Below are 26,908 nucleotides of genomic sequence, written 5' to 3'. Positions count from 1 at the left end.
GAACACATGGGAAAAGTAGAAGAGAAAATCAGAGGAAACGGATTTTTTTTTTTCATGAAAAGAAAAACAAGAAAAAGCCAAGCTTGAGATAACAAGGCCTACAAGACAACCAGTCAGTCACATTGCCAAAGAGAGCAAATCCTGTCCCAATGACTGAGCAAATTCTGATTCTCTAAAAGAGTGTGATGTTCCACAATCATCTGTCATCACTGGGAGCATTCTGACCTTAAGATGGGCTTTTATAGCTGTGAGCAGTTGTGGATAATTGAAAAGACAGAACCTCTTCCAAATACAGTGGAGTTCTGTCTTCTCTTCCTACTGACTTCTAGACATAGCTCATTGATTTTCTGAGGCACACCATCCAAGTTGTATCAGTGGAAGTAATCAGGGGACAGCCTGTCCAATTCTGTGTCATAGTGCTGGCAGTGTGTGTTGTGTAGTCACTTTATTAGCCTTCGTGGGGGGTCTAGATTAATCTCTTGGGCATGGTGGTGGCTTTCCCTTCCAGGGTTTTATAGTTCTCTATGCTTCAGTGAAGCTGGTATATTATCATCTATAAATAGGAGCATTTGGATAGCCTCCCTTGGCAGTCTTCTCTTTATACTCTTGGAGCAATCAGTGGAATAAAAACATTGGTGCTAATAGTAAAATGTAAACACCACATCCTTATCAAAGAAAATCTGATCATGACACCTTTCCTTCCATTTCCATTGGTATTGGTACAATATGTAGTTTTTTCCAGACTCCTTAAATGATAGAAGTCCTAAAGTACTGACATTCTTCTGAAACTGACTTTTATTTTCCTTAAATGTTGTTATTTTTCATTATCCTTTGTTATAGTCTGCAAAAACTTTTGGGTTTTTTTTCAGGATTATTATTGTTATTCTCATCAATAATAAAAATAGCTCACATTTATATAGCATTCTAAGATTTGCAAAACGTTTTACATGTATTAGTTGTTCCTCACAGCAACCCTGTGAGATAGGTGCTATTATTTTCCCATTTTACCAATAAAGAGAGAGCCTGAAAGAGATTAAGTGATTAGTAAGTATCTGCAGCAGGATTTGAATTCAGCTCATCTTGACTTTAAGACTAGTCTGGGGCAGCTAGGTGGTACAGTGGATAAAGCACCAGCTCTGGATTCAGGAGGACCTGAGTTCAAATCTGACCTCAGACACTTGACATTTACTAGCTGTGTGCCCCTGGGGGCACGTCACTTAACCCTCATTGCCCTGCAAAAAAACCAACAACAACAAAAAATCACACACACACACTAACTAGTCTTTCTCAATCCAAGGAGTTATCAATGTGTTAGCCATACCCCCTCCTGCTGCCTAGTCTCCTTTCCCTTCTGCCCTACCCCTAGTTGTGAACTTTATCTGATGAGGGCCTCACTGCCTGTGTTCTTGGCCCTGTGCTATTTAATATTTTTATCAAGGACTTGGATAAACCATAGATGGAACGTTCAACAAATTTTAAAATAACACAAGGCTTCAAGGGATAGCTAATATGCTAGATGGTCTAGGTTCAAAATGTCAGACTAGATCATTGGGCTATATCTATTAGATTGAATTTTTTTTTTGGTGAGGCAATTGGGGTTAAGTGACTTGCCCAGGGTCACACAGCTAGTAAGTGTTAAGTGTCTGAGGCTGGATTTGAACTCAGGTGCTCCTGACTCCAGGGCCGGTGTTCTATCCACTGTACCACCTAGCTGCCCCTAGATTGAAATTTAATAGGGATAAATGTAAAATCCAAGCTAAAGAGGTGATGGTTAAAGTTTGTGATCTCCTCTAGTTCTAGTTATCGAGTTTTAGGGATGAATGAATCAGCATTTATTAAGTGCTTCCTATGTGCAAAGGACTGGGTTAAGTGCTGAGGACACAAATAGAAGAGGAAAAATCATTCTCAAGACAGTCATGGTCTAATGCCCATATAACATGTTTCATCTGCAAGTCAAATGGAAAGACCCAGTGGTCTTGGCAAAGTAGATGGTGCATCATCTCTTTCCATTGATAAAATCTCACCATTGGACTGTGCCAAGGTCTTTGGTGGTGAAAGCTTTGCTTTCTGGTTTGGTAGCTACAGTTTCTGAGGAGGCAGAGGCTGCAGCACCTGCACAGTTAGTTTCCAGGTCTCATCTTCATAAAGGTTGCTCCCCTGTAAGATGGCAACAGGGCCTGTGGTCTAAGAAATGATGCTCTTACCTGCCTGTACGAGGCAGTTAATCTGAAGTTAATTGGGGGGGGGGCTCCACAGGAGTTGAGTTGCTGGCCTAAATGCTGACTACAGGGACCATGCTGGAAGCAGGGCCAGAGGACTGGGGAGCACTACTCTTGGGTTTTTGGGCACAGGATTTTGGTCAAGATGATGGCAGTGGTTTAACTCTCCTGGTACATGCGCCTTCCTGTCTCTCCCTCCAGATGTCTTCCTGCTTCAGCTAGGCTGATTCATCCTCCCATTGGTTGTGGTTGTTTGGCCATTGGTGGTGGTGGTGACAGGGAGAGCAGACCCTTTATCTACGGGGGTGGCTTCCCTGGATGATGGCTGTGGAAAGGACATTGGTCAGCTGGCGAGAAGGGCAGCTAGAATATAGAAAAGCATTGGGTACCTGCCAAGACAAACCCAGGAACAATATGAACAGAACTATAAAACACTTTTCACACAAATAAAGTCAGATCCAAACAACTGGAAAAATATTAATTGCTCATGGTTAGGCCGAGCCAATATATTAAAATGACAATCCTACCTAATTAATTTATCGGTATGGCAATACCAATCAAACTATTTAAGAATTGTGAATGACTTAACTATTCTCAGCAATACAATGGTCCAAGACAATCCCAAAGGACTAATGCTGAAGTGTTAAGGGCTAAAATTCTAGCTAAACTGTCCAAAACATCCATTGAGTGGTCGCCAATAAATTATAAGCTTTAGCAAGAGTTAGACTTTTAAGCATTTATTAAGAAGAATAAGAATTTGGTAAAGAGAGAGAGAAAGGCCTAGATTCCTATCTATTAAAGGGAGAGCACATTTCTAGCTCCGCTCTCCACCAGAGTCCAGAGGAAAGAGAGTCAGAGCGAGTGCCAGTCTCTTCCTTCTTCCTCCCACTAGCCCGTGTCACTTCCTGACGCCAAAGAAAAGACTCCTGGTCTTGCCCTCAAAGACCTTCGCTTCATGGGCGGAACTTCTACAGTAAGTCTCCAGCAGGTGGCGTCATTCCAATCATTACAGAAGCATACTATCCACCTTCAAAGAAAGAACTGATATTGATGGAACACAGACTGAAGCATGCTTTTTTTCACTTAATTTCATTTTTTTCTTTTATTCAAGTTTTCTTATACAAAATGACTAATATGGTAATCTTTTACATAATTGCACATGTGTAACATATCTGATTGCTTACTGCCTTAAGGAGGAGGAAGGGAAGGAGGTACAGAATTTGGAACTCAAAACTTTAAATAAAAATGTTTATTTTTTAAAAAAGAAAAGCCTTGGTTTCATGCCATAGGAAGATCAACTGGAGGACTTACAGACTGTTAGCTTGGAGAAGAGAACACTCAGGGGGACATGAGAGCCCTCTGTAAGTGTCCTAGAGAAGGTTAGTCTTGTGCTAAATATATGTTCCCAAAGGGCAGAGAACTAGGAGCAATGAGTTTGAGTTGCAATAGGCAAAGTTAGGCTTGACATAAGGAAAAACAATTAATGTTACCCCAAAGGATATCATTATGCCTCAGGAGAGTGGGGTGTATCCTCAATGAAACTCTTCCAGCCAAGGTTGGAGAACCACTCCTAGGCATGTTGTAGAGAGGGTTACTCTGCACTCTTCCAGCACGTGTTTATTAAATGCTAGCTATGTGTCCAGCACTGGGATTACAAAAACAAAACAGTTCTTGCCCATAAAGGATTCACATTTTGTTGTAAGAAAACAACACACAGAAAAATAAGCATAAACTATATACAAAGTAAATGATCACCAAAAAATTGGAGAACAATGAATGAATTATCTTTCACAGCAATGCCTGGAAAGAGAATTTTTTAAAACTATTGATATTTTTTTGTACATCACCTTCACTTCCTAATTTATCCTTCCTTCCTACAGCCAAAGAGCTCTCCCTTATAAGGAATTAAAAACAAAAAAAAAAAAGAAAGAAAGGAGTTGGGGAGCAGTTCCATAAAACTAAGCAACACATCAGTCAAATCCAATAGTACATACAATGTTGTGTATCCTGGGGGGGGTGGGATTCTTTATTGAACCAGGTATAGAAGTAATCACAAGATGAAATAGGTGATTTTGATCACATGAAATTGAAAAGTTTTATGAAAACAAAATCAACAGAACTAGAATAAGAAGGAAACTGTTTTGTTTTTTACATTCATATAGTACTTTAAGGTGTAAAAACTGCTTCACTATTGTCACAATTGAGCTTAACAACATCCCTGTGAGGAAGATACAACAGGTTTCTTTATCTCATTTTATAGACAGAAAACTGAGACTCAAAGCAGTCCCTTCTTTTTCCTTTCCATATCACTGAGTTGACAAGTCTTGTTGATTCTGCCTCCATGACCTCTCTCACATATATTCCCTTCTCTCTGCTTGTCCGGCATGGTCACCTTCTTAGTTCTGGCCTGGATTATTACAAAAGTTTACTCATTGGTCTCCCTTCAGTGTCTTAACTCTCCAGTCCTTCTTCCACAACCTGACAGATTTAATATTCCTAAGGTGTAGGTCTTTTTTTCTTTTTTTTTTTGGCAGAGCAGTGAGGGTTAAGTGACTTGCCCAAGGTCACACAGCTAAGGTGTAGGTCAAACCAAATTATCCTGCTCAAAAAGTTTCTGTGGCTTCTCGTTACCTCTAGGATAGGGAGAGAGACTAGACCTGTGACTTCTCAATGTAGGTCACCTGTCCAGCGGAAAGACCTGACTCCAGGGCCTCCCGGTTCCTAGGCTAGCTATTTCCCCTACACTACAGCTACTTCACCACAAGGAGAAAATATAAAATCCTCAGCCAGCATTTAAAATCCTTCAGAATTTGGCTGTAATCTCTCTTTCTATACTGATTTCACATTACTCTCCCATAAACTCTAAATTCTTTACATTGTGTTTTATTTGCTCTTCCCCATGCATGACCTTCCATCATCTACAGAAAGGAAACTTGTTTGAGGAAACTTGGCATCAATCATCTCAGGGTTTTATATCCAAAATATATAAGGAATTAATAAAAATATGTAGGACCAAAAGTCCTTCCCCAGCGGGCAAATGGGCAAAGAATGTAGCTTTCAAAAGATGAATTACAAGCTATTAACAACCAATGAAAGATTGTTAGTGATCTTAAATCACTAACAAGAGAAGTACAAATTGAAACAACTCTTAAGTTTCCCCTCACACAGCAAATTGACAAAGATGACAAAAGATGGGAATAGTTAACATTGGAGAGGCTGTGGAAATACAGCACACCAATACATTGTTGGTAGAGTTGTATATTGATTCAACTGTGCTGGGAAAACTATAAATTATGCAAAAAATGTGGCTAAAGTGTTCCTATCCTGTGACCCAGAGATTCCACTATCATGCATATAACTAAAGTAGATCATAGAAAGTTTCCATGTATATCTCAATATTCATAACAGTCCTTTGCATTGTAGCAAAGACTTAGAAACAAAGTAAGTGCCCATCTATTGGGGAAACACTAAACAAATTGTGGTACATTAATGTAATGGAATATTACTATGTTGTAATAAATTATAAATATCAAGAATTCAGAGAAACTTGGGAAGACTTATGTGAACTGATGAAATGAGCAGAACTAGGAAAACAAAATAAACAAGGACTATAACAACATAAACAGAAGGGGGTGACAGTCAAAAGCTAAACACTGTGTAATTTTAATGACCAGGCATGGATCTAGAAAAGAGTTTAGCACCTCCTTTCATGGCAGTGGATATAGGATATTGTATCCACCGTTGGACACAAGTGACGCATTGTTTGGTTTTGCATAGCTTTTTAAAAATTACCTTTGTTGCAAAGCATAGGAAAAGAGATATATTAGGAAATTAGTGTAAAAGCAAAAGGAATCAATAAAAAATTAAGCCAAATATGCACAATTAAGTACATAGTAATTTCTGGGGAGGGCCCTTGCAACAGGTTCAATTGGGATATGGACTCTGTAGGAGGGGGCGCTGAGCAGGCTTGCAGGAAGCTGGGGGAGGGGAGAGGAAGTGGAGGCTTTGTGGAGGTGCTTGGGTCCTAAGTCTGTAACCCTGTGATCTTACCACCTAGTGCTGTCCGGAGCTGCCTCTCAGTTTAGCCTCTAGAGTATACGTGACTGTAACGTTCTTTTAGTCTAAAGTCATGCAGAAGAGATTGGTTCAGTTAAGAGATGATTAACCGAACCTTGCGCCTCCGTTTCTCCTCATACTTATGACCAACAACACATGCACCTGACTAGGAGAAGGTGTTTTTCCATGGTTTCTGACCTGTGTCCACAAACTCCGTTTCAGTTCAGTTCAGCAAACATCAGTTAAGTGCATGCTGTGCTCTAGGCCTGGGAAAACAAAGACAAAACCAAAACAGCCCCTTCCCTTAGAGAGCTTACATTCTGGGGAGGGGGGGTCATACAAAGTTTCCACATATCTCAATTCTGTGGTCACACAAGCAAGTATTGATAAGTATCTATTATAAGTCAGAGCAAGGTGACTTGAGGAGAACAGAACAGGAACAACTTGGGAACATTAGCAAGGCTCTGGCTAGAGGTGGCACCTGAACTAAGCCTCTCAGGGATCTGGGTACACTGAGAAATAGGAGAGGAAGGACGAAATTCTAGGCACGACAGGTGCCTGTGAAAACCAGATTGGAGCCAGGAGAGAAAACGTCAGGGCCAGGGAACAATCTTGTCCTCTAGTCTAGGCTTTGACCGTGGGGTGGAGGGAGAGCAGGAAATCTGCAGTGTCAGGAAGGCTGAGGGGTGTGTGTCTCATCCTAGAAGCAAAAGGGAGCCCCTGAGTTGGGTAATGAAGAGTTTGTTGGTGACCCTAGTGTTGTTTGCTAGAGTAGTAAGGGTACAGTACACTGGGCAGAGGGGTTTCACTTTGTTAGTATCCTTCTTAAACTCTGAGGCCCAGAAACGAGCCTCCATGTGGGATCTAACCAGGGCTTCCAGAAGAGGGAAAGTCGCCTCCCTTGGTCTGGACACTGCCTGATTCATGCAAGCTAATAGTACGTCTGTTTGGGGGACTATGAGGTAGCCAGATAGAATCGATTAGAACGCTGGACTTGGAGTTGGAACAACCCGGACTCAAACCTGGACCCATGTCTAACACTAGCTGTGTGACTCTAAGCAAGTCACCCAACCTCTGCACCTCAGTTTCTTCATCTGTAAAATGGATATCGTAATAGTACCTACCCATGACCCTTGATGAAATGTGATAATGTCTGTAAAACACTATTAACCTTAAAGTAGTTCAGGGGCTCAGCAGGTTTCTCTGTCTCTCCCTGCCTCAGATCTCTCCATCCTTCATCCAGCTGACAAGTATCACTCCACTTCTTCCCCCTCCATTCATTGGAGAGAACTCAGTGGCTTCCTGTGATTTGTAGGGTAATTATAAAGTCTTCTCTTTGGAATTTAAAAATCTTCATAACGAGCCCCCTTTCTGCCCCTGCAGGCTTCCATACGTCACCCCCTTCCATGCCCTCTGATCCAGCCACACTGGCTGCCTTGCTCTCCCCATCTCCATGACTCTGTAGTGGCTCCCCCGTGCCTGGAATGCTCTGCCTCCCCGCTGACTTTCTTCAGGACTCAGCTCAGATCCCACTTCTTAAAGGAGGCTTTCCCAGCCTTCCCAGCTACTGGTGCCTTCCCCTCTGACAGTACCTTTCACCTACTCTGTATCTATATTGCATTACCCAGGCATTTACATGCTGTCTCCCCTATTAGAAAGTAAGCTTCATGAGACCAAGACCCTGTTTTTGCCTTTCTTCGTATCCTCCCCACTTAGCATGGTGCGTGGCCCAGAACAAACACATAGTGAATGCTTGTTGACTACCTGCCTGAAAGCCAATGTGGTCCAATGGAAGGGCTGCATGGGGAGTCAGAAGTCATGGATTTGAATCCTGGCTCTGCCACTACTGGTTTTGTGACAATTGGCAACTCACTTAACCTCTCTGGGCCTCAGTTTCCTCATCTATAAATTGAGGAAGTTAGATGACCTCCAGAGTCCCTTTCTATAAATCTACAATCCTATTCTTTTCTATGTCCCCAAAGGCCAAGCTCAAGTCCCATCTCTTTCAGGAAGCCTTCTCTCACTAACCCAGACGTTGCTGATCTCTCTCACTCTGAACTCACTCTGATGGCTCTTAGCACCACACAGTTTTAACACTTGGATTCCTGTCTCTTCTTTCTTCCTTCAGTATGCAGAGCAGGGAGGTACTGCCGAACAAGTCTGTATTATCCACTTTTTCTTCTTAGAGCTGTGGATATAGTAAGTACTTGATAACTGTTGATTTCTTGAAATAAAAGCTTTTTTTCATGTCACTTAAACTCTGGGCCTCCGTTAAGTCATTTGTAAAATGAAGCTGGTCTATTTAATCTTCAAGGTTCCATTCAATTCTGTAGCCTAAGATCTTTGCTGCCTTTGCCTAGTCCAATTAAGTGCTGGCCTTTTCAATTCTGTTAAGCCCCTTGGTTTTGTTTTTCCCTTTTGTAAATCTTCAACCACCTCTAGTCTCCTTGGACTAGAGAGTAGAAATAGACACTTTTTATTTACTCGACAATTTTTTCAATCCCCAACAATCCCCCAATAAGGAGACATCCTCTTGGGTCCTTTACATATGGAAGAGGAAGTCCTGAGTCTCTGAGGTTCCCTATTGCCAGTTTAGATTAGCTTCCACTAAGATTAAGACTTAAGATACTGAGTTTGGGGAGTGGGGGTATTAAACCTCATTGGGCAGTTCCAGTGAGACCAGCTTGCTATGTTAGCATCAGCTCATTCATCTGCCATTGAGTTAAATCTCTCTAATTGTTTTCTTTCCTTGTTCCAGTAAAGCAGGAGGCCTGATTGCTTATGAGGGGAACTCAGAAGCCCACAGAGCATTTAGGATGAATCCAGGAAGATACGAGTCTTTGGATGACCTGCCTGACCTTTACACTATCTTCAGAGGAGAGGTATGCTTAAATTCCTGTCCTTTGGAAATTCCATTTTCCTAGAGAAGCTGACATCCCGCTGTGTCTCTTTGTGTGCACCCCTTTCTGCTAGAATGTTGGACTTGGACCAAGGAAGACCTGAATTCAAATCCTGCCTCAAACACTTAGTAGTTCTGTGACCCTGGCCAAGTCCCTTCAGCTCTCTGTGCCTCAGTTTCCTTCTCTTTAGAATGAGGAGGGTGAGTGTCCTCTAAGGTCCCTTTCAGCTCAATCTGCAATTGTATGATTTTTGTTGTTGGCCCTTCATTCTCGAAGAAGACCGTGACATCTGGAAAGGTGATGTCATGACTTACAATGAACTGGATTTGTGAGGGAGGGCTGTGTGCAACATCAACAGCCTCATTCTCTCCTCCAGAGCCATCTGGCTCCAGTGGCAAGATACACATCAGGACAACTGGAGATGGCCCCTCATGCTTAAGGCAAACGGGCTGAAGTTACTTGCCCGGGGTCACACAGCTAGTAAGTGTCGGAGGTGAGATTTGAACTCAGGTCCTCCCAACTTGAGGGCCAGTGCTCTATCTACTGTGCTACCTAGCTAGGTAGCAGAGTGTATAGAGCTTTGAGCCTGGAATCAGGAAGATCTGAGTTCAAATCCAGTCTCAGATACTTACTGGCTGCATGACCCTGGGCAAATCTGTTAGCCTATGAGAGATGAAGGAAGATAATTGTCTTTATGATTTGGACGGTTGCTGAGATTTTTTAGAATTAATACATTAAGAGGGGCAGCTAGGTGGCGCAGTGGAGAGAGCACCAGCCCTGGATTCAGGAGGACCGGAGTTCAAATCCAGCCTCAGACACTTAACACTTACTAGCTGTGTGACCCTGGGCAAGTCACTTAACCCCAATTGCCTCACAAAAAAAAAAAAGAATTAATACATTACAGCAAAAGATACATACAGAGATTCTCAGCATCGGTAATAAGTTGTTATAAAAAGGTTCATAAGAGACAAACCATTCCAGCCCTTCGGGCACTGGTAAATTCTGGCTCTCCCTCTTGCCTTGCCAGCTTCACCCATTACAAGCAGTGCTGCTTTTCCTGGTGCTGGAGCCGCAAGTCATGACCTTGGGCCCATGAGTCCCAGGGAACAGACGAGGCAGGGACACTGACCTCTGTGAGACTTGCTGTCAGGTCCTGCCCCACATGAGGGACAGTGTATCCCAGTCGTTGGGAACCAGCCCTCTGTGCTTTGGTTTGCAGTATTTGTATCTGAATTGCAGGGAGGAGGGCAGGCCTGGGAAGGGTCCAGTTGCTTCCCTGCTCTGAAGGAGGAAGGCTCCCTGAAGTCAGTACAGTCTGAGCTGAGGTTGCAGGAGCAGCCTGGAAGGAAGGGGCTGTTCAGAATTGGAATGGAATGCCTGGGGATAAAGCGTTCCTCAAAGAGAGCGTGGATGGCCACCGCAGACCTTGTAAATGGGTTCATACTTAGGCAGGCGAGGTGACGTCTGGAATCCCTCATACCACTGGGCCTGTGCTGTAGTTGGCTGATCCATTGCGGGCTGGAGATGTTTGCAACCACAGGAAAGACTCATGGGGAACCTTTTTTAACTGGAACGCAGGGAACAAGAGAAGGAGCAGAAGAAAAGGCAACAGTAAATTTTCAATTTTAGGCTTGTTCTTGCCCACTAAGGTCAGTTGTTCTTAATGAGATGGGTGGGGCCAGCAGCTGTGGTGTTGACAAGGCTCAGGGCACTGCCCAAAGACCAAACGGCTTGAGAACCAGCAAGTGCTTTGGTCTCTTGGGGATGTATATAGAACATTAAAACTAAAGCCAAAAGACAGGTCATTGGCCATGTTTTGTGAGTTTTGCCTTGGCCAAAAGTACTGATTATGTGCTGGTCATCCTGTTGGTGTCAGTCAGCCTGGCTGGGCCTCTCCAGATTTAGCTAGGCTGATCACTGGACCATAGACAAGAGAGGTCATGACTGAGCCTGTGCTTGAAGCCTTTCTACCTTGATCTAACTGACCTGAGGTTACACTCTGATAGCACCACCTTACAGACTTCGAGGTTGCCTCCATGGCATGATGAAACTTTGGAGTAGTACTTACTTTAGCAGAAGCTTCAAATAATTGTAAACTTTTGAAAGCTGTTAGAAAGAATGTAGTGTTTCCCAGCTTTCTTTACAGATTCCTGGGGCATGTATTACTCCTGGTACCTGCATTGGCCCTGGAAAGGGGAGGGGCTGAATGCAACTACAAAACATTCCTTATATTAATAAAGTGGAGTTATATTAATTGGTCATGGTTGGGTCCTGTCAAAATAATTAAACTAATACTACCTAAATTAATTTACTAATTCAGGGCCATAACAAACTACCACGTGATTGCTTTAGAGAGCTAGAAAATCCAATAACAAAATTCATCTGGAGGAACTAAAGGTCCAGATTCTTCAGGGAAGTAATGAAAAAAAAGTAGGGGTCAGCTAGGTGGCACAGTGGATAGAGCACCAACCCTGAAGTCAGGAGGACCTGAGTTCAAATCCGGCCTCAGACACTTGACACTTACTAGCTGTGTGACCCTGGGCAAGTCACTGAACCCCCACTGAGCCTACCAATACCAGATCTGAAACTATACTTCAGAGCAATAATTGTGATAAATAATAATAGTGTTAAAAAGTAGAAAAGTTGATCAGTGGGATAGCTTAGGTACATCACATACAGAAGCTAATGAACACAATGAAATTGCTAGAAAAACTGGAAAGCAGCCATGAGAAATTAGACATAGACTAATACCTCACCCCACAGCCCGTAAGACGCTCCAAACGGTTGCGTGACTTAGCTATAAAAGGTCACATTATAAACAGATTCGAGCATCAAAGACAAAATTACCTTTCTCAGCCTGGCTAGAGGAAGAGTTCAGGGAAAGACCAGGGATAGAAGGGACCATAGAAGGAAAAATGGACAGTCTTGATTACATGCAATTAGAAAGGTTTTGCACAAACAAAATCTAGGCCATTAAAGTTAAAAGGGAAACAGTTAACTGAGGGGAAAAAAATCTTTGCAGCAAGTTTCTCAGGCAAAGGTCTGATAGCTAAGATATATAGAGAACTAATTCACATTTACCAGGATAACAGCTCCTTTTAGATAATTGGCCAAAAATAGGAAAGCAAAATTCTGAATTATAATGTACTTTTTATAAAAAGTGAGCTGTATGTAGAGATTTGTGTTGCACATAGGATCCTTTTTCCTGTTCTACTTTGCATATCGAAATGTCCTCTCTTTTTATAAGATAAAAGAAAAGAAAAAAGGAGGGGCACTGTATGGCATTCTTGTAATAATATGGCAAGTGTTATCTTTGTCTTTCACAAGGTACTTGGTTTGCAAAATATATATATTTTATTTATATATACACACACACACACACACACACACACACACACATATAAACGGTAGCATCTTCATTGATGTCCTTTAATGCTTCACGGTGGCATGGAGGTTACCCTTGGGTTCTTTTTTTTTTTTTAGTGAGGCAATTGGGGTTAAGTGACTTGCCCAGGGTCACTCAGCTAGTAAGTGTTAAGTGTCTGAGGCCAGGTTTGAACTCAGGTCCTCCTGACTCCAGGGCCGGTGCTCTATCCACTGCGCCACCCAGCTGCCCCTACCCTTGGGTTCTTGAAAGCCACAACAGGCTGGAAAAGGCTATAGAGACAGGACCCTTCTGTTTGTTACCCAGGGAACATTCTATAAAGCTGCAGTTCCAATCGGCTTCTCTGGAGGAACTGTCCACACCAGTGGAAACCCCAAAGTTTGACATGAGTTATAATTGCCCAACCAGGGTGTATGATGTGATTTTCTTTGGAAGGATGCTCACGGCTCCTGTATAAAAACCTAGGCTTGGGAGCTTGGAGCTCCGAATTCTAACATTGCCCAAGTATTCTTGATCAGTGTAGATACACTAGGGAATGGGAAGAATGACAATTCTCACTGGGGGATCATGGATTGTCAGGCGGAAGGCATCTTTCAGGCTATCTTGTCCTACCCTTGTTTTACAGGTGAAGAAACTAAGGCCTAAAAAGCCGAACATAACAGGTAGAATTTGAACCCAGGTCTTCTGACTCGAAATCCATCACACTCAACAATGCTCCATTTTGGGGGCAGCTAGGTGGTGCAGTGGATAGAGCATCGGCCCTGGACTCAGGAGGACCTGAGTTCAAATCCGCCCTCAGACACTTGACACTGACTAGCTGTGTGACCCTGGGCAAGTCACTTAACCCTCATTGCCCAACAAAAACAAAACAAAACAAAACAATGCTCCATTTTAACCACGTTAGAATTAAGATTCATAATAAACTGGGTATGGGAGAAGTGCCAGGTGAGTAGTCAGGGCCCCGGGTCAGGCCAGTTGGTTTTGTGACCACATGGCATCTTTGCGCTACAGTGTCTTCCTGTGGCCTTCTTTCTCCTCACAGGACACTCCACTTTCTACCTCCATTCCTTTGCCTTAGTTGACCCATATTCCTAGAATGTTTTCCTTCCTCTCCTCTACCTTCCTCCCTTGTTTCCTTCAAACTTCCACAGGAAACCGTGTCTGATCCCCTGGATATTAGTATCTTCCTCCACTTTCCACCAAAAAAACCCTTTGCATTTATTTAGTAAATATTTTGTGTAGGCTTAAGTGTTACCTGTGCCATAGCTATAAGCTTCTTGAGAGGAGAGGCTGTTTCATTTCTGTCCTTGTACTCCCTGTGCCTGACACATAGTATGCATTTCATAAATGACTGCGATTGAGTGAGCTATACAATTAGCTCTGACTCTACCTAAGTCATGGGGGCACATGTGAGCAAAGAAAAATATTGATGGGAAAATGCTTTGGCAAGGATAAAGTACTATTTGTTTGTTCATTCCCTCATTCCTTATGCATTTATCTTGTGGGGCTTTTTGGTTTGGTTTTGGTTTTTGGTTTTTTGGTGAGGCAATTGGGGTTAAGTGACTTGCTCAAGGTCACACAGGTAGTAAGTGTCAAGTGTCTGAGGTCGGATTTGAACTCAGGTCCTCCTGAATCCAGAACTGGTGCTTTATTCACTGCGCCACCTCACTGCCCCCTTTTTGCTTTGTTTTTAATTGAATGTTTCTCAGTTCCTGGTCCCTGAACCCTACCAGCTCTCTGACTGTTGTTATTTTGTGGGCATCTACGTAAGAAGAACAAGGCTGTAACTGAGTGGTGCTCCCTACAGCTGGAGGGAGTCTCTAATGGCACATTTTCCTGTGATTTAACAACAGTTCCTGGGCCCCCCTCATGGTTCAGAAATGACCCTGGGTTCTTGAAGACTGAGCTTGTCTCTGGTATGGCTACTAAGCTATAAAGGGGCTGAGTGTGGGCCCAGGCATCGACTTGATCTCTTTGGCCTAAAGTCTGGGCTAGCAAACCCGTGAGAAGCTCATCACCAGTCTGGCTGCTGGATGATGACATTTTTGGCCAGGGGTGCTCACGAAGACCATCACCTAAGGCATAGAGACAGTGGAATGATCCATCTTGGTGGAGAGTACTCTGGTGACATCAGGTCCCTGAAGCATCAGAGCAAGTGTTCTCTTAGCCGACATACAGAGCAGTGCTTTGTGGTTACAGAGCACTCTGGCATCCATAGCTTTTTTGGTGGAAAGGCTTCTCATAGAAGATGGGATTTGAGGGAAGGCAGGAGGGAGAGCACTCCAGGCATGGGGAATAGCCAGTGAAAATGCATGGAGTATGGGGGCAGCTAGGTGGCGCAGTGGATAAAGCACCGGCCCTGGATTCAGAAGGACCTGAGTTCAAATCCGGTCTCAGACACTTGACACTTACTAGCTGTGTGACCCTGGGCAAGTCACTTAACCCTCATTGCCCTGCCCAAGAAAGAAAGAAAGAAAGAAAGAAAGAAAGAAAGAAAGAAAGAAAGAAAGAAAGAAAGAGGAAGGGAGGGGAGGGGAGGAGGGAGGGAAGGAAGGAGGGAAGGAGGGAGGGAGGGAGGGAGGAAATACATGGAGTAGGGAGAGTGTCTTGGAGGAACAGGCAGGAGGCCGGTGTCACTGAACCACAGAAGACGTGGCAGGGAGCAGTAAGGCATTAATAAACCTGGGAAGGACCAGGTGGTAGAGGGCTCTGAATGCCAGACAGAGGGTTTTCTACTAGGAAGATGGGGAGCACCTGGAGATGATTGAATAAGGGGGTAATGTGGTCAGGTTTCTAGTTCAGGAAGATCCCTTCAGCAGCTGAACGGAGGATGGATGGGAATGAGGAGAGACCTTGTGGCATACTGACCCAGCCACAGGTTATTGCAGTAGTCAAGGCTTGAGGTGAGGAGGAGCTGCAGCAGAGGGGTGGCCTCGTCAGAGGAGAAAGGACTTGACAACAGATTGGGTTTGAGAGTTGGGAGAGAGTGAGGAGTTTAAGGATGGCATTGCCTAAGTGCCTGGGGACAGTGGTGCCCTTGACAGCAATAACAGGAGAGTTCAGAAATGGGGAAGAGTTGGGGGAAAGATGATGAGTTTCGTTTTGGACACGTTTCTTCTTCATTTCAGGTTGTTACAGTGACAGAATATGGAGCTTTTATCAAAATTCCAGGCTGCAAAAAGCAAGGTATGTTCCTGAGATGAGAAATTTACCCTATCACCTCTTCTCCCATTCTACCCTACTTGTGGGCTCTGAGGTTCTTGACAGCTGACAGGCATCACAGAGGCCTCTGGTTTTCATGGTTGTATATCTTAGAACATTCAAACAGTGACAAGTCTTTCTTTTTTTTTTTTTTTTTTTTTGGTGAGGCAATTGGGGTTAAGTGACTTGCCCAGGGTCACACAGCAAGTAAGTGTCAAGCATCTGAGGCCGGATTTGAACTCAGGTACTCCTGACTCCAGGGCCAGTGCTCTATCCACTGTGCCACCTAGCAGCCCTGACAAGTCTTGAATAAAACTGAATAATTGTGGCCATCTCAGGAGGGCAGGCTGCCTCTCTGAGTAGCAGCCAGAATAGTGAGTCATCTTACCTTTGGAATGTGGATTGGAGATTGTTATCCTACGTGTAGAAATCAATTATAATCAACCAGCACTGATAAGATGCCTACTATGTGCTAAGCACTGGCCCTACAAACACAAAAGTTGGGCTGTTCTTATTCTCAAAGACATTACACTGTGTTGGGAGAATAGCATATATATGTGAGTATATTCAAAATAAACACAAAGTCATTGGTCAAGGGGGTGGGGAGGAGCTCTTCTAGGGATGATTAGGAAAGGCTGTGTGTGTGTGTGTGTGTGTGTGTGTGTGTGTGTGTGTGTGTGTGTGTGTGTGTGTGTGTTGGGGGGGCCACAAGCTGAGCTTTGGAGGAAACTGGGATGCCAAGAGGCTTCAAGGACAAAGGAGGGCATCCCAGATAGGGACTGCCTAGGTGGAGGCATTGAGAATAATAGTAACACCCTACCTTTGTCAGGCATTGCATATACCTGACCTCATTTGCTTCTCACAGCAACCCTGTGAGATAGGCAGAACAGGTATTATCTGCTGTGGCACATTGTGGTTATAGTGAAAAGAGCACCAGATCGAAAGTCCAAATTCTTAAGTTGGAGTCCTAAAGTTGCCACTCATTAGTTCTTTAGCTATGGGCAAATCATTTAACTTCTCTGTTTATTTGGTTTTTAAAAATTTCATACGTAAGTGGCAGCTAGGTGGCGTAGTAGATAAAGCACAGGCCCTGGATTCAGGAGGACCTGAGTTCAAATTTGACTTCAGACACTTGACATGTACTAGCTGTGTGACCCTGGGCAAGTCACTTAACCCTTCCTGTCCCGCCAAAACAAAACAAAATCAATTTCATACATAATTCATTAAGCTGTTCTTTCTTTTGTTGATGAAAGTGTTTAGAGATAGACATTTTTCCTTTAAGACTGCTTTAGCTACATCTACAAAATTTTGATATTTTGGCTCATTGTTGTCATTTTTTGGATGAAATAATCTCTTGTATCTAAGATTTGTTCTTTGACTGACCAGTTCTTTAGAATTAAATTATTTAGCCCTCCAATTAATTTTAAATGCTTCCCTCAAAGGCCTGTTATTGAATATCACTTAAATATTGTGTTGCAATCAGTAAAGATTCTGTCTAGGGGGCAGCTAGGTGGTTCAGTGGATAAAGCACTGGCCCTGGATTCAGGAGGACCTGAGTTCAAGTCCAGCCTCAGACACTTGATACTTACTAGCTGTGTGACCATGGGAAAGTCACTTAACCCTTATTGCCCTACCCCCAAAAAAATCTGTCTGATATTTCTGCTTTTCTGCATTTGTTTGTGAGGTTGTTATGTCCTCTACATGGTCAATTTTTTTAAAGGTACCTTATGCTGCTGAAAAATACACATACTTTATTCTCTTCACCAGAGAGCTACCATATCTGATTTCCTAAAATTCAATTCAAGTCTTTAGTTCCTTATTTACATTGGGGGGGGGGGGCAGGGCCACGGGGGTTAACTTGCCCAGGGTCACACAGCTAGTAAGTGTCAAGTGTCTGAGGTCAAATTTGAACTCAGGTCTTCCTGAGTCCAGGGCTGGTGCTTTATCCACTTTGCCACCTAGCTGCCTGCCCCTCCTCATTTACATTTTTGTTAGATTTGTATAGGTTTGAAAAAGGTATACATTAAGTTCCCCAACTATTTTTTTTTTTTTTAGTGAGGCAATTGGGGTTAAGTGACTTGCCCAGGGTCACACAGCTAGTAAGTGTTAAGTGTCTGAGGCCGGATTTGAACTCAGGTACTCCTGAATCCAGGGCCGGTGCTCTATCCACTGCGCCATCTAGCTGCCCCAAGTTCCCCAACTATTATAGTTTTATTGTCTATATCTCCCAAAAAGTCAGTTAACTTTTCCTTTAAGTACTTAAAATCTTTATCATTTGATATGTGTGTGTGTGTGTGTGAGTGTATACACACACACACACACAGAGTATATTAATTCATTGTAATGTCTTTAAACAATATAGTTTCCCTGTTTATCTTTGTTAATTGTCTGTTTTACTATGGCTTTGTCTGAAATTGTGATTGTAACCCTGCTTTTTTGAGGGCACCTGAAGCTTAATATATTTTGCTCAAGTCCTTTTTTTTTTTTTTTTTGGTGGGACAGTGAGGATTAAGTGACTTGCCCAGGGTCACACAGCTAGTAAGTATCAAGTGTCTGAGGCCAGATTTGAACTCAGGTCCTCCTGAATCCAGGGCTGGTGCTTTATCCGCTTCACCACCTAGCTGCCCCCCTCAAGTCCTTTATTTTTAACTTTGTGAATCTTTATGTTTTAAGTGTGTTCCTTGTAAAGGACACGTTTTTGGATTCTACGTTCTTCATTTTGCTATCCTCTTCTGTTTTATGCATGTACATCCCATTCACACTCACTGTTTTTTGTTTGGTTGGTTTTGTGAGGCAATTGGGGTTAAGTGACTTGCCCAGGGTCACACAGCTAGTAAGTGTTAAGTGTCTGAGGTCGGATTTGAACTCAGGTCCTCCTCAATCTAGGGCCAGTGCTCTATCCACTGCACCACCTAGCTGCCCCCACACTCACTGTTATAATTTAATTGTATATTTCCTTCCATTCTATCCTTTAAACTTTTTCCTTTCTATGATCATTTTAAACTCTTGCTTCATTTCTTGTAGGAATTCCTTGTAGCCAAGCTGTGTTTTTGTTTGAGACTTTTTTATAGATATTGTAGAATTATTCTTTTCTCCTGAGTTTGTGTCTTAGGTATGCCTGTATCCATAATATTTCTTTATCATCAGTATCTTCTTTTGTTTACTCTTTTTTCAGCTCTCCCTCCTAAATTGAGACTTTGTATAAGGTCTGGGTTCTGGGTTCTTCTGGAGGGAAAGGTGGAGCCATATTTGGGTCTGAGCTATGTTATCTGGGCTCCTGCTGTGTTTTATCTGGGTATTGAGTGCTTTGTTCTTCAAGGATCTCAGGGGAGCTCACCTTCTAAGAAGGCTAGTCTAGGGCTTAATCTGATTATTGCCTTCCTGCACTAAACTGTGCAGCCTCCCAGTGCCAGTTAGGGGTCTAGGTAACTTAGGTGTAGGCTTGTCCTGGTCATAACTTGAGGAAGCAGTCCCTGTCAGTGCACTGAAGGCTCCATGGGTCAGAGTTACAGAACTGCAAGCTTACACACTGCATCCTGGCCATCATCAGCCCTGACTGTTGTCTTGCCACTGGACGTCATTGACTCTGTAAGAGAGAGCAGGGGTGACAAATTTGTGCAACTCTGTCTCACTTAAGTCTAATTCTTTAGCAAGTCAAGACATTACCTTGTAATGTCATTGGTCTTCTTCAAAATGAAGGACGAGGGGCAGCTAGGTGGCACAGTGGATAGAGCACCGGCCCTGGATTCAGTAGGACCTGAGTTCAAATCCGGACTCAGACACTTAACACTTACTAACTGTGTGAGTCTGGGCAAGTTACTTAACCCCAATTGCCTCACAAAAACAAAAAAAAACAAAATGAAGGACGAACAACAGCTATACAGTTATTGACCCAGCTCTCTGTAGGCTGGAAAGCTCCCCAACCCAGGTTCTGGGCCAGAGCAGCTCCCCTGCAGGTTCTTCCCTTGTCCATGTTTGCTGCCTACATCTCCAGCACATCTTCTTGGCTGGACCCCTTGCCCAGTGCCAGCAGGCCTCTGGTGTCTCCGCGGCTTCTCCTCATGGCCTTTTCTCCCTAGCATGCCCATCACACTTGCTATAGTTGTGGTAGTGAATGGCACTGACCTGCCTCATCTCATTCAGCTGCCTTGTCCCTCTTAACTTCTCTGCCTTCAGCACAGTACCAAGCACATTGTAATCCCTGATTCAATGCTTGCCGACTGATGGCTTCGTTTCCTGTGAAATGGGGATAATACTACTTGTACTACCTTTGTCACTGGATTGCTTGTGAGTAAATCACTTTTTAGAGGACTGTGTAAACATGAACGATCGTTATGAGCCTGCGAGCTGGGAGAAGCCGGGTGGGTCATCCACCCCTGGACCTGAGGCCTTCAAAGCAGCACATGCCAGCTCTGCTCAGAGCCCATTTCCCAGCAGCTTTCCTAGGATTAGGCAGCCAGTGAGCAAGAATGAATTTTCTCAGTCTCTTTTTGTCACTAAAATTGAATGAGGTAAAACTCTAGGCCAAGACTTCTTAAACTTGAAGACAAACCCTTCTGTTCATCCCCTATCCCTGCTGCCCCATCCTTACCTGCCCTGCACTGCTATCTTCAAAGGAGCTGGGCCTGATGCTTCTGGTTCGGTTGGAGGAAAGGGGGAACTTGATGGAGCAGAGCCAGCTCCCAGGGAGTGAGTTTGCAGCAAGGCACTTTTGTCATTCCTCCAAATCTGGCTGCCTGGGGGTGAGTCTCTTCGGGACAGAACAGCTGGACTCCTGGAGATGAGCAATTAGCTAGAAACTCAGTGAGTCCCAATCCTTGGGCCTGCCCCTGATGTATTTTGTCACTTTGAGTAATGACTTCCTCACTTTCCCCTTAGACAGAAACTAAGTGCTGTGTTCACAGGACCAGACCAAGAAATCACTCTTTGACCAGCCCCTTGGCAAAGCCCACACCAAGTCATCTCTCCCAGCATTGTTTCCATCCCACAGACTCATTTCTCTCTTGTTGGGTGGATGATCCTTCCCTGTCACTTTGAGGATGCCAGCCCTCTAAGAGGCAGAGCTGTAGACTTCAGGGAATTTCTACCTCAATGGGTGTTGGCTTAGAAGCACTGGGACAAAGGTAGCCATCTTCTCCAGTGGGAGAGCACCAACAATCCCCTATTTAATATGCAGTCAGGGGCATTCTCTGGAAGGTCAGAAGAGAAAATTGAAAGCCCCAAAAGATAAGAGTGAATAGCTAGGTGGCGCCATAGGGCACAGAGCACTGGGCCTGGAGTCAGCAAGACTCATATTCCTAGGTTCGAATCTGACCTCAGGGCACTTACTAGCTGTGTGACCCTGGACAAGTCACTTCACCCTGCTTGCCTCAGTTGCCTCATGTCAGATGAGCTGGAGAAGGAAATGGCAAACCGCCCTAGTATCTTTGCCAAGAAAACCTCAAATGGGCTCATGAAGTGTTGGGCAACAACAAAAGACAAGCGTGGTGTCTCGCTCGGACAGCTTTCTGACTGGAATTGTGACTGAGCGGTTTAGATTCATCCTCTTCTGACACATCCTCCATTGCTGATGTGAAAGAAATTAACCTTAACTGAGTTTTGCACAGTCAGCAGATCCTTTTTATCAGTGCAGCTGATTCTTTTGCATCTGTATTGAAAAACTGCAAGAATTTCTCCAAGTTGTCTGAATGATGTTAACAGGCACTGAGGTAGATACCTTGTACTTATATGGGTTTATTATACCCATGAGTGGTCTAATCCTGCTCCTCAGGTGTATACAGAAGACACTGTGTCAGAAGCTTAAATAGAGAAGCCCTCAATCAACTGGTTAGGGCAGGACTGGAATGGAATATTACTGTGCAAAAGAAGCAATGAAGGTGATGAGTACTAGAAAGTCAGATTAACTGATATAAAGTGAAGTAAGCAGAACCAAGGACCCAGTGTACAAAATGATAACAACAATGTGAATGGAAAGAACTAAAACAGTTCAGAACTTGAAATGTAACCCCCCAAAATAGATTTAGAAAGAAACTGTGAACAACTAACTTATTCTGAGTATTACAAATATTCAAATCAACTACAATGGATCTATGAAGGAAGATACTATCCATTTTCAAAGAAAGTACTGATAGATAGAAGTAGTACACACAGTGTGGTGTTTTGTGTGTGTGTGTGTGTGTGTGTGTGTGTGTGTGTATAAAATGGTGGCCTTCTCTGGGATGGGGAGGGAGGGAGGCAGACAGTTCAGAACTTAAAATGTAACAAAAATAAATAAAATGAAAAATTTTAAAAAGAACTAAAGCAAAATCATCAAAACTAAGAGGATGCCTCCCTCTGCCTATTTTCAAAGGTAGGGGACATCGGGTATAGAACTCTGAATATAATGTCAGACTTGATCAATATATTGATTAATTTTGCTGAATTGTTGGGGGTTTTTATTTGTTAAAATGGTAGCTTTCTGGAAAGCAGAGAAAAGAGGGATGACATTGGAAAATGTAGGTGATATAAAAATAAATAACAGCAATAAAATTTTTTCTTTTAAGAGTTCTGTTCTACATACTACAATAAGTCAGACATTTTGATTTATTCCTTTCTTGTTTGCATTTGGCTTTGGGGCCTAATACTTTCCTCTGGATTCCTCTGTGGTCATGGGCAGCACATAATTAGATGTCCTTGTGATGTAAGATCACATGGGTTTTCCTTTGTGCTTTCCCCATTGACTAGTGATCATGTAACAGGCATACATTAAATGTTTTCCTTTTCTGTTTCAAGGCCTGGTCCATCGAACCCACATGTCATCCTGTCGAGTGGACAAGCCCTCGGAGATAGTGGATGTTGGTGACAAAGTGTGGGTGAAGCTTATCGGCCGGGAGGTAAAATTCTGTGCCTTGTCTGCCAGTGAGCAGGAATGTAAAGGAGTAGGAAGAATGCTGACTTGATTCTCAGCTGAAGCTGGCAGGCTGGTCATTTCCCCAGAGTGGGTAGTTCTGCTTTTGAGCTAGGTCACTGTGATGTCTTCTCTTTTCCAACCTCACCCAAGCTGCTTCCACACTAGAAGGAGTGGGGTGGACTGACTTAAACTGGGGGTTCACTGACTGTAGGCTTGAAGGATTCTTAGAAAGGTCTTTGGTCCATTTCCCCTTTATCCAGGCAAGACACCCCAAGTTTTGCAAATAAATAGTGAATTCCATTAGCTCATCAAAAGCATGACTAGTCTGTCCTTCCCCCAGGAAGTAAAAAAATGAGTATTTGTTGCCATTCCTCCAGCTTATGTCAGGGACCCGAGCAGCCTATTTCACAGCTGACTCTGTCCAGTTTTGGATGATGTAAGTCAATAGTCAAATATTTACAGCAGTTCTTCTTTGAAAGGCTAGTTGCCTCGGGACTGGCATATATACTAGTTAAAGAGACCAGACATATACACAAAGGAGCAATCAGATCACAAGGCCCTGCGATCAGAGGGCCCGTTGTGGAGGACAGACGTTAAGTCTAGTCACCTGGAGCTCAGGTGACATCAATCAAGATCCTAGGATGCCAGATTTAGAGCTGAAAGGGACCTTAGAAGCCCTTATTTGCAGATGAGAAACTCAGGCCCAGAGAGGTTGTTGAAGGTTACCTAGCAATCAGCAGAGTCCAGATTCAGAGTCACATCCTTTTATTCCAAATCCACTGTGGTTGTCATAGTGTCACCCAGTGGACCTGACTGGATACCAGCCCTTGGTGACTAAAATTTTTAGCAGTGCTAGAGAAGAATTTCTTAGTTATCTACAGAAGAATATCTAAGTATTTCCTTTTTCCTTGAGAAGCACAGTGGAAGGTGGAAAGAGCACCAGTTTAAGAGTCTGAGGACCTGGGTTCAAATCCTGCCTCTGATGCGTGTTTGCCTTAGACAAATCACTCAAGCTTCCTGAACCTCAATTTCATTACCTATAAAATTAGGGTGTTGGACTAGATGGTTTCTGGGGTTGCTTGCAGCTCTAGACTTCTGATCCTACTTTCTTTTTCTTAAAAATTAAATTTTTAAATGTAAACTTAATCATTGCCAGACAGGAAGAAGGTTGTAAATTTCTATTCCATATGATTTTTTGTTTTTGTTTTTTTCTTTTGGTGAGGCAGTTGGAGTTAAGTGACACACAGTTAAGAGAGTTAAGGGTCACACAGCTAGTAAGTGTCAAGTGTCTGAGGCCAGATTTGAACTCAGGTCCTCCTGAATTCAGGACTGGTGTTCTTAGCTGCCCCTATTCCATATGATTTTTTAAAATATAGATCTATGTATAGATCTATGTAGCTATATCTTTATATAGATATTTGTTTATTTAGCAAGGTAGTAACAAAATTACTGTGTCCCCCATCTGTATCTTTTTTTCTTCTATACATTTACAAAATGTTTTATTGCTGCTTTTCTTCCATTTCTATCACTAGCAGCAAACTCACCTCCCCACCAATAGAAAACCTCCTTGTAATAAATATGTATAGTCAAGCAAAAGAAATCAAGACATTGACCATGTCTGAGAATCCATGTCTGATTCCCTGCCTGCTTTTCCAGCCTTTCCCCTCCTTCCCTGCAGGACCCTGGCCTCTAGCTACTAGGTTTAGTCTCTTCCTTTTTTTTTTTTTTTTTGCAGGGCAATTAGGGTTAAGTGACTTTCCCAAGGTTACACAGCTAGTAAGTGTCAGTTGTCTGAGGCCAGATTTGAACTCAGGTCCTCCTGAATCCAGGGCTGGTACTTTATCCACTGTGCCACCTAGCTGCCCCCCCCCTCCTTGTTTTTGAACATGCCATATGTAATTGCCCCTTTTGGCCTTTGCTTGTCCTTCCTTTCTTGCATGCCCTTCTTCTTCCTCTCCATATGTCTAGGTCCTACCCTGCCTTCAAGGCCCCGTTTAAGTCCCCAGCTCTCAGCAACGGCTCTGTCCCCCCCCATCCCTCGTAGCCCTTACTCTCTTTACCATTTACTTGGCTCTTGGTAGAGGCTGCCCGGTATTATTTTGTGTGTCTGGTCTCCTCAACTAGATGGTAGGTTCTTTAGAGGTAGAAGGGTTTTTGTGCCTCTTTGTACACCATTCCCACTACCCCCCGCCACATCCCCACCCGCAGTGCTCCCAGCTCGGTAGATGCTTTTGATGTTGATGATTTAGGTGAGTGTGCTCTGCCAGGCAATTTGCTGGCCATCACCACCGCTAGTAAATCTTTTGGATGTGGTTGAGCTCTTTGTGATGACTCTGCTTTTACTTCCTACAGATGAGAGATGACAAGGTTAAGCTGTCCCTTTCCATGAAAGTTGTCAACCAAGGGACTGGGAAAGACCTTGACCCCAACAACATCATTACTGAGTAAGTTTCATGGTTTATTAGGTCAAAAAGACCTAGCCTCCCAAACAACGCTTTTGAGCCCTTTTCTGTCTTTTGAATCGGGTAGTGACCCAGTATTTATTTGTCTTTATGCCGCTGCTCTGTGACTCTAGCCTAGGCACACTAGCCCCGTGTGGGACTGTGATTTGAGGACCCTCCAGGAAGAGACTCCAGGCCCTCGTGCACCGCATCCAGACCCAGCACCTTAGTCACTCAACCTCTCCGACCTTAAGTCTACGAGTGAAACAATTACACAGGGGACTTCTATTGAAATTAAGATGTCACGTGTTGGGCAGCTAGATGGCGCAGTGGATAGAGCACTGGCCCTGGATTCAGGATTACCTGAGTTCAAATCTGGCCTCAGACACTTAACTCTTACTAGCTGTGTGACCCTGGGCAAGTCACTTAACCCCAATTGCCCCTCAAAAAAAAAATTCTATTAAAAAAAAAAAAGATGTCACGTGTCCCCCAAGGTTACAGCCACACTAAGATCTGTACATAGACCCCAAGCTGAGAACGTCTTCCCCAGAGAAGTCTGAGGTCTACAGCTCCATCTGAATTCCTCTGTCATCACTGCGTCTGATGAAGCCACTGACCTCTAAAGGGAGGAAGGGGATGCGCAGACACAGAATAGCTGCCTTCACCCCCATTCTTAGCAGAGTGAAAGTAAAGGCCCAGGGTCTCCCCAACTGCCCCCATCATGGTCTGTACTTTGCACTGGAGCCTCCCCTGGGTCTTCCTTGCATCTTGTCAGAAGAGGCTCTGAAGCAGTAGGGCTTTCTGGCCACTTCTGGAGCGGTGTACTGATTCCACTGATTTGGGGTCAGAGGGCATGGCTTCTGGTCCCCGCTCTCCTGCTTACTACTGGCATCATCTGAGCTTAATTACTTTCCCTCTCTGGCCTTCACTTAGACTAGGTGGCCTCCTGAGGGCTTTCCCCTTCTAAATCCTATGAGGCTGAATACATTGGCCGCTGGAATTATTCTCTCCTCCCCCATTGAACCCTAGCCAAATGCCATCCTGTACATAGGCAGGACTGCTCCAGTCACTTGCTCCTTTGCTGAGTGGTCCCACAGACTCCTTCCTGCCTCTGAGGAGCCTAGTTACTGTGATAACACTTGGGCTAAATTGCTTTGTGTTTGGGGGTTTTCATGCGCCTCCTGATGATTTTCCTACTCCTCCATTTTGTGGTAGTAGTGGGTATTGGCAGATAACCCACCGTTAGAGTAGAAACCCATTATAACTCAGGCCTCTGGGGCTGTGATTTACACCTTGGCTCCAGATTAACTGCATTCTCATCAATCATCTTCCCTTCCTAGAGCTATAGTTGAGGCAAAGCAGTGAGGTTTACCCGAGATGCTCTTACAAGGGCAAACCAAAGAAGATAAAAGACCCACCTCTGTGTCCTGGCCCAATGACAGAAACTGGGAAGGGCTCCCAGGGTCAGGCACAGCAGAGGGCCTCTAACGGAGCCTGCCAGGGAAGCTGCTTCTTAAAGGAGTCCCGGCTGTTTGCTGTCATCTCGGTCCCCTATTCTCCAGGACTGCCACAGGTGTTCACCAAGGACCATTGTCTGCTGTTCTCGATGGGTTTGCTAAAGTACCTTAAGAAGTGCTGGACTCAGGCTAGATGCTCGTTTGGGATTTGGGTTTATCCAGTCATGTACCCTATATCCTTTCAGTAAGACCTCCGCTGGGGCATGCAAACATGCAGCCTCTGCTCTTGAAGTTTGTGATCTTGTCCTCTAAGAGAGGCGTATGGTGGCAAAGAAGTGACTTAGAACAAACATCTGGCTG

The 26,908-nt window shown here is 43.8% G+C and overlaps 1 protein-coding gene across 5 annotated transcripts in view; it reads left to right on the top strand.

The window, feature by feature from the left end:
- Window positions 1-26,908, top strand: part of ZCCHC17 (zinc finger CCHC-type containing 17) — a 49,508-nt gene that overhangs the window by 4,767 nt on the left and 17,833 nt on the right. For 3 of the 5 annotated variants that reach the window (XM_043999197.1, XM_043999201.1, XM_043999202.1), the window contains exons 2-6: window positions 8,404-8,474; window positions 9,034-9,157; window positions 15,689-15,746; window positions 22,533-22,633; window positions 25,003-25,094. In XM_043999197.1, the coding sequence (XP_043855132.1) occupies window positions 9,092-9,157; window positions 15,689-15,746; window positions 22,533-22,633; window positions 25,003-25,094 (317 nt within the window). In that variant the 5' untranslated portion in view covers window positions 8,404-8,474; window positions 9,034-9,091. The remainder of the gene's footprint in view (window positions 1-8,403; window positions 8,475-9,033; window positions 9,158-15,688; window positions 15,747-22,532; window positions 22,634-25,002; window positions 25,095-26,908) is intronic. The other 2 variants (XM_043999199.1, XM_043999198.1) reach the window with 2 other exon arrangements.

Source organism: Dromiciops gliroides, chromosome 3, assembly GCF_019393635.1.
Source record: "Dromiciops gliroides isolate mDroGli1 chromosome 3, mDroGli1.pri, whole genome shotgun sequence".
In the NCBI taxonomy this organism is placed as follows: Eukaryota; Metazoa; Chordata; class Mammalia; order Microbiotheria; family Microbiotheriidae; genus Dromiciops; species Dromiciops gliroides.
This window is presented reverse-complemented; position numbering and strand designations above follow the sequence as displayed.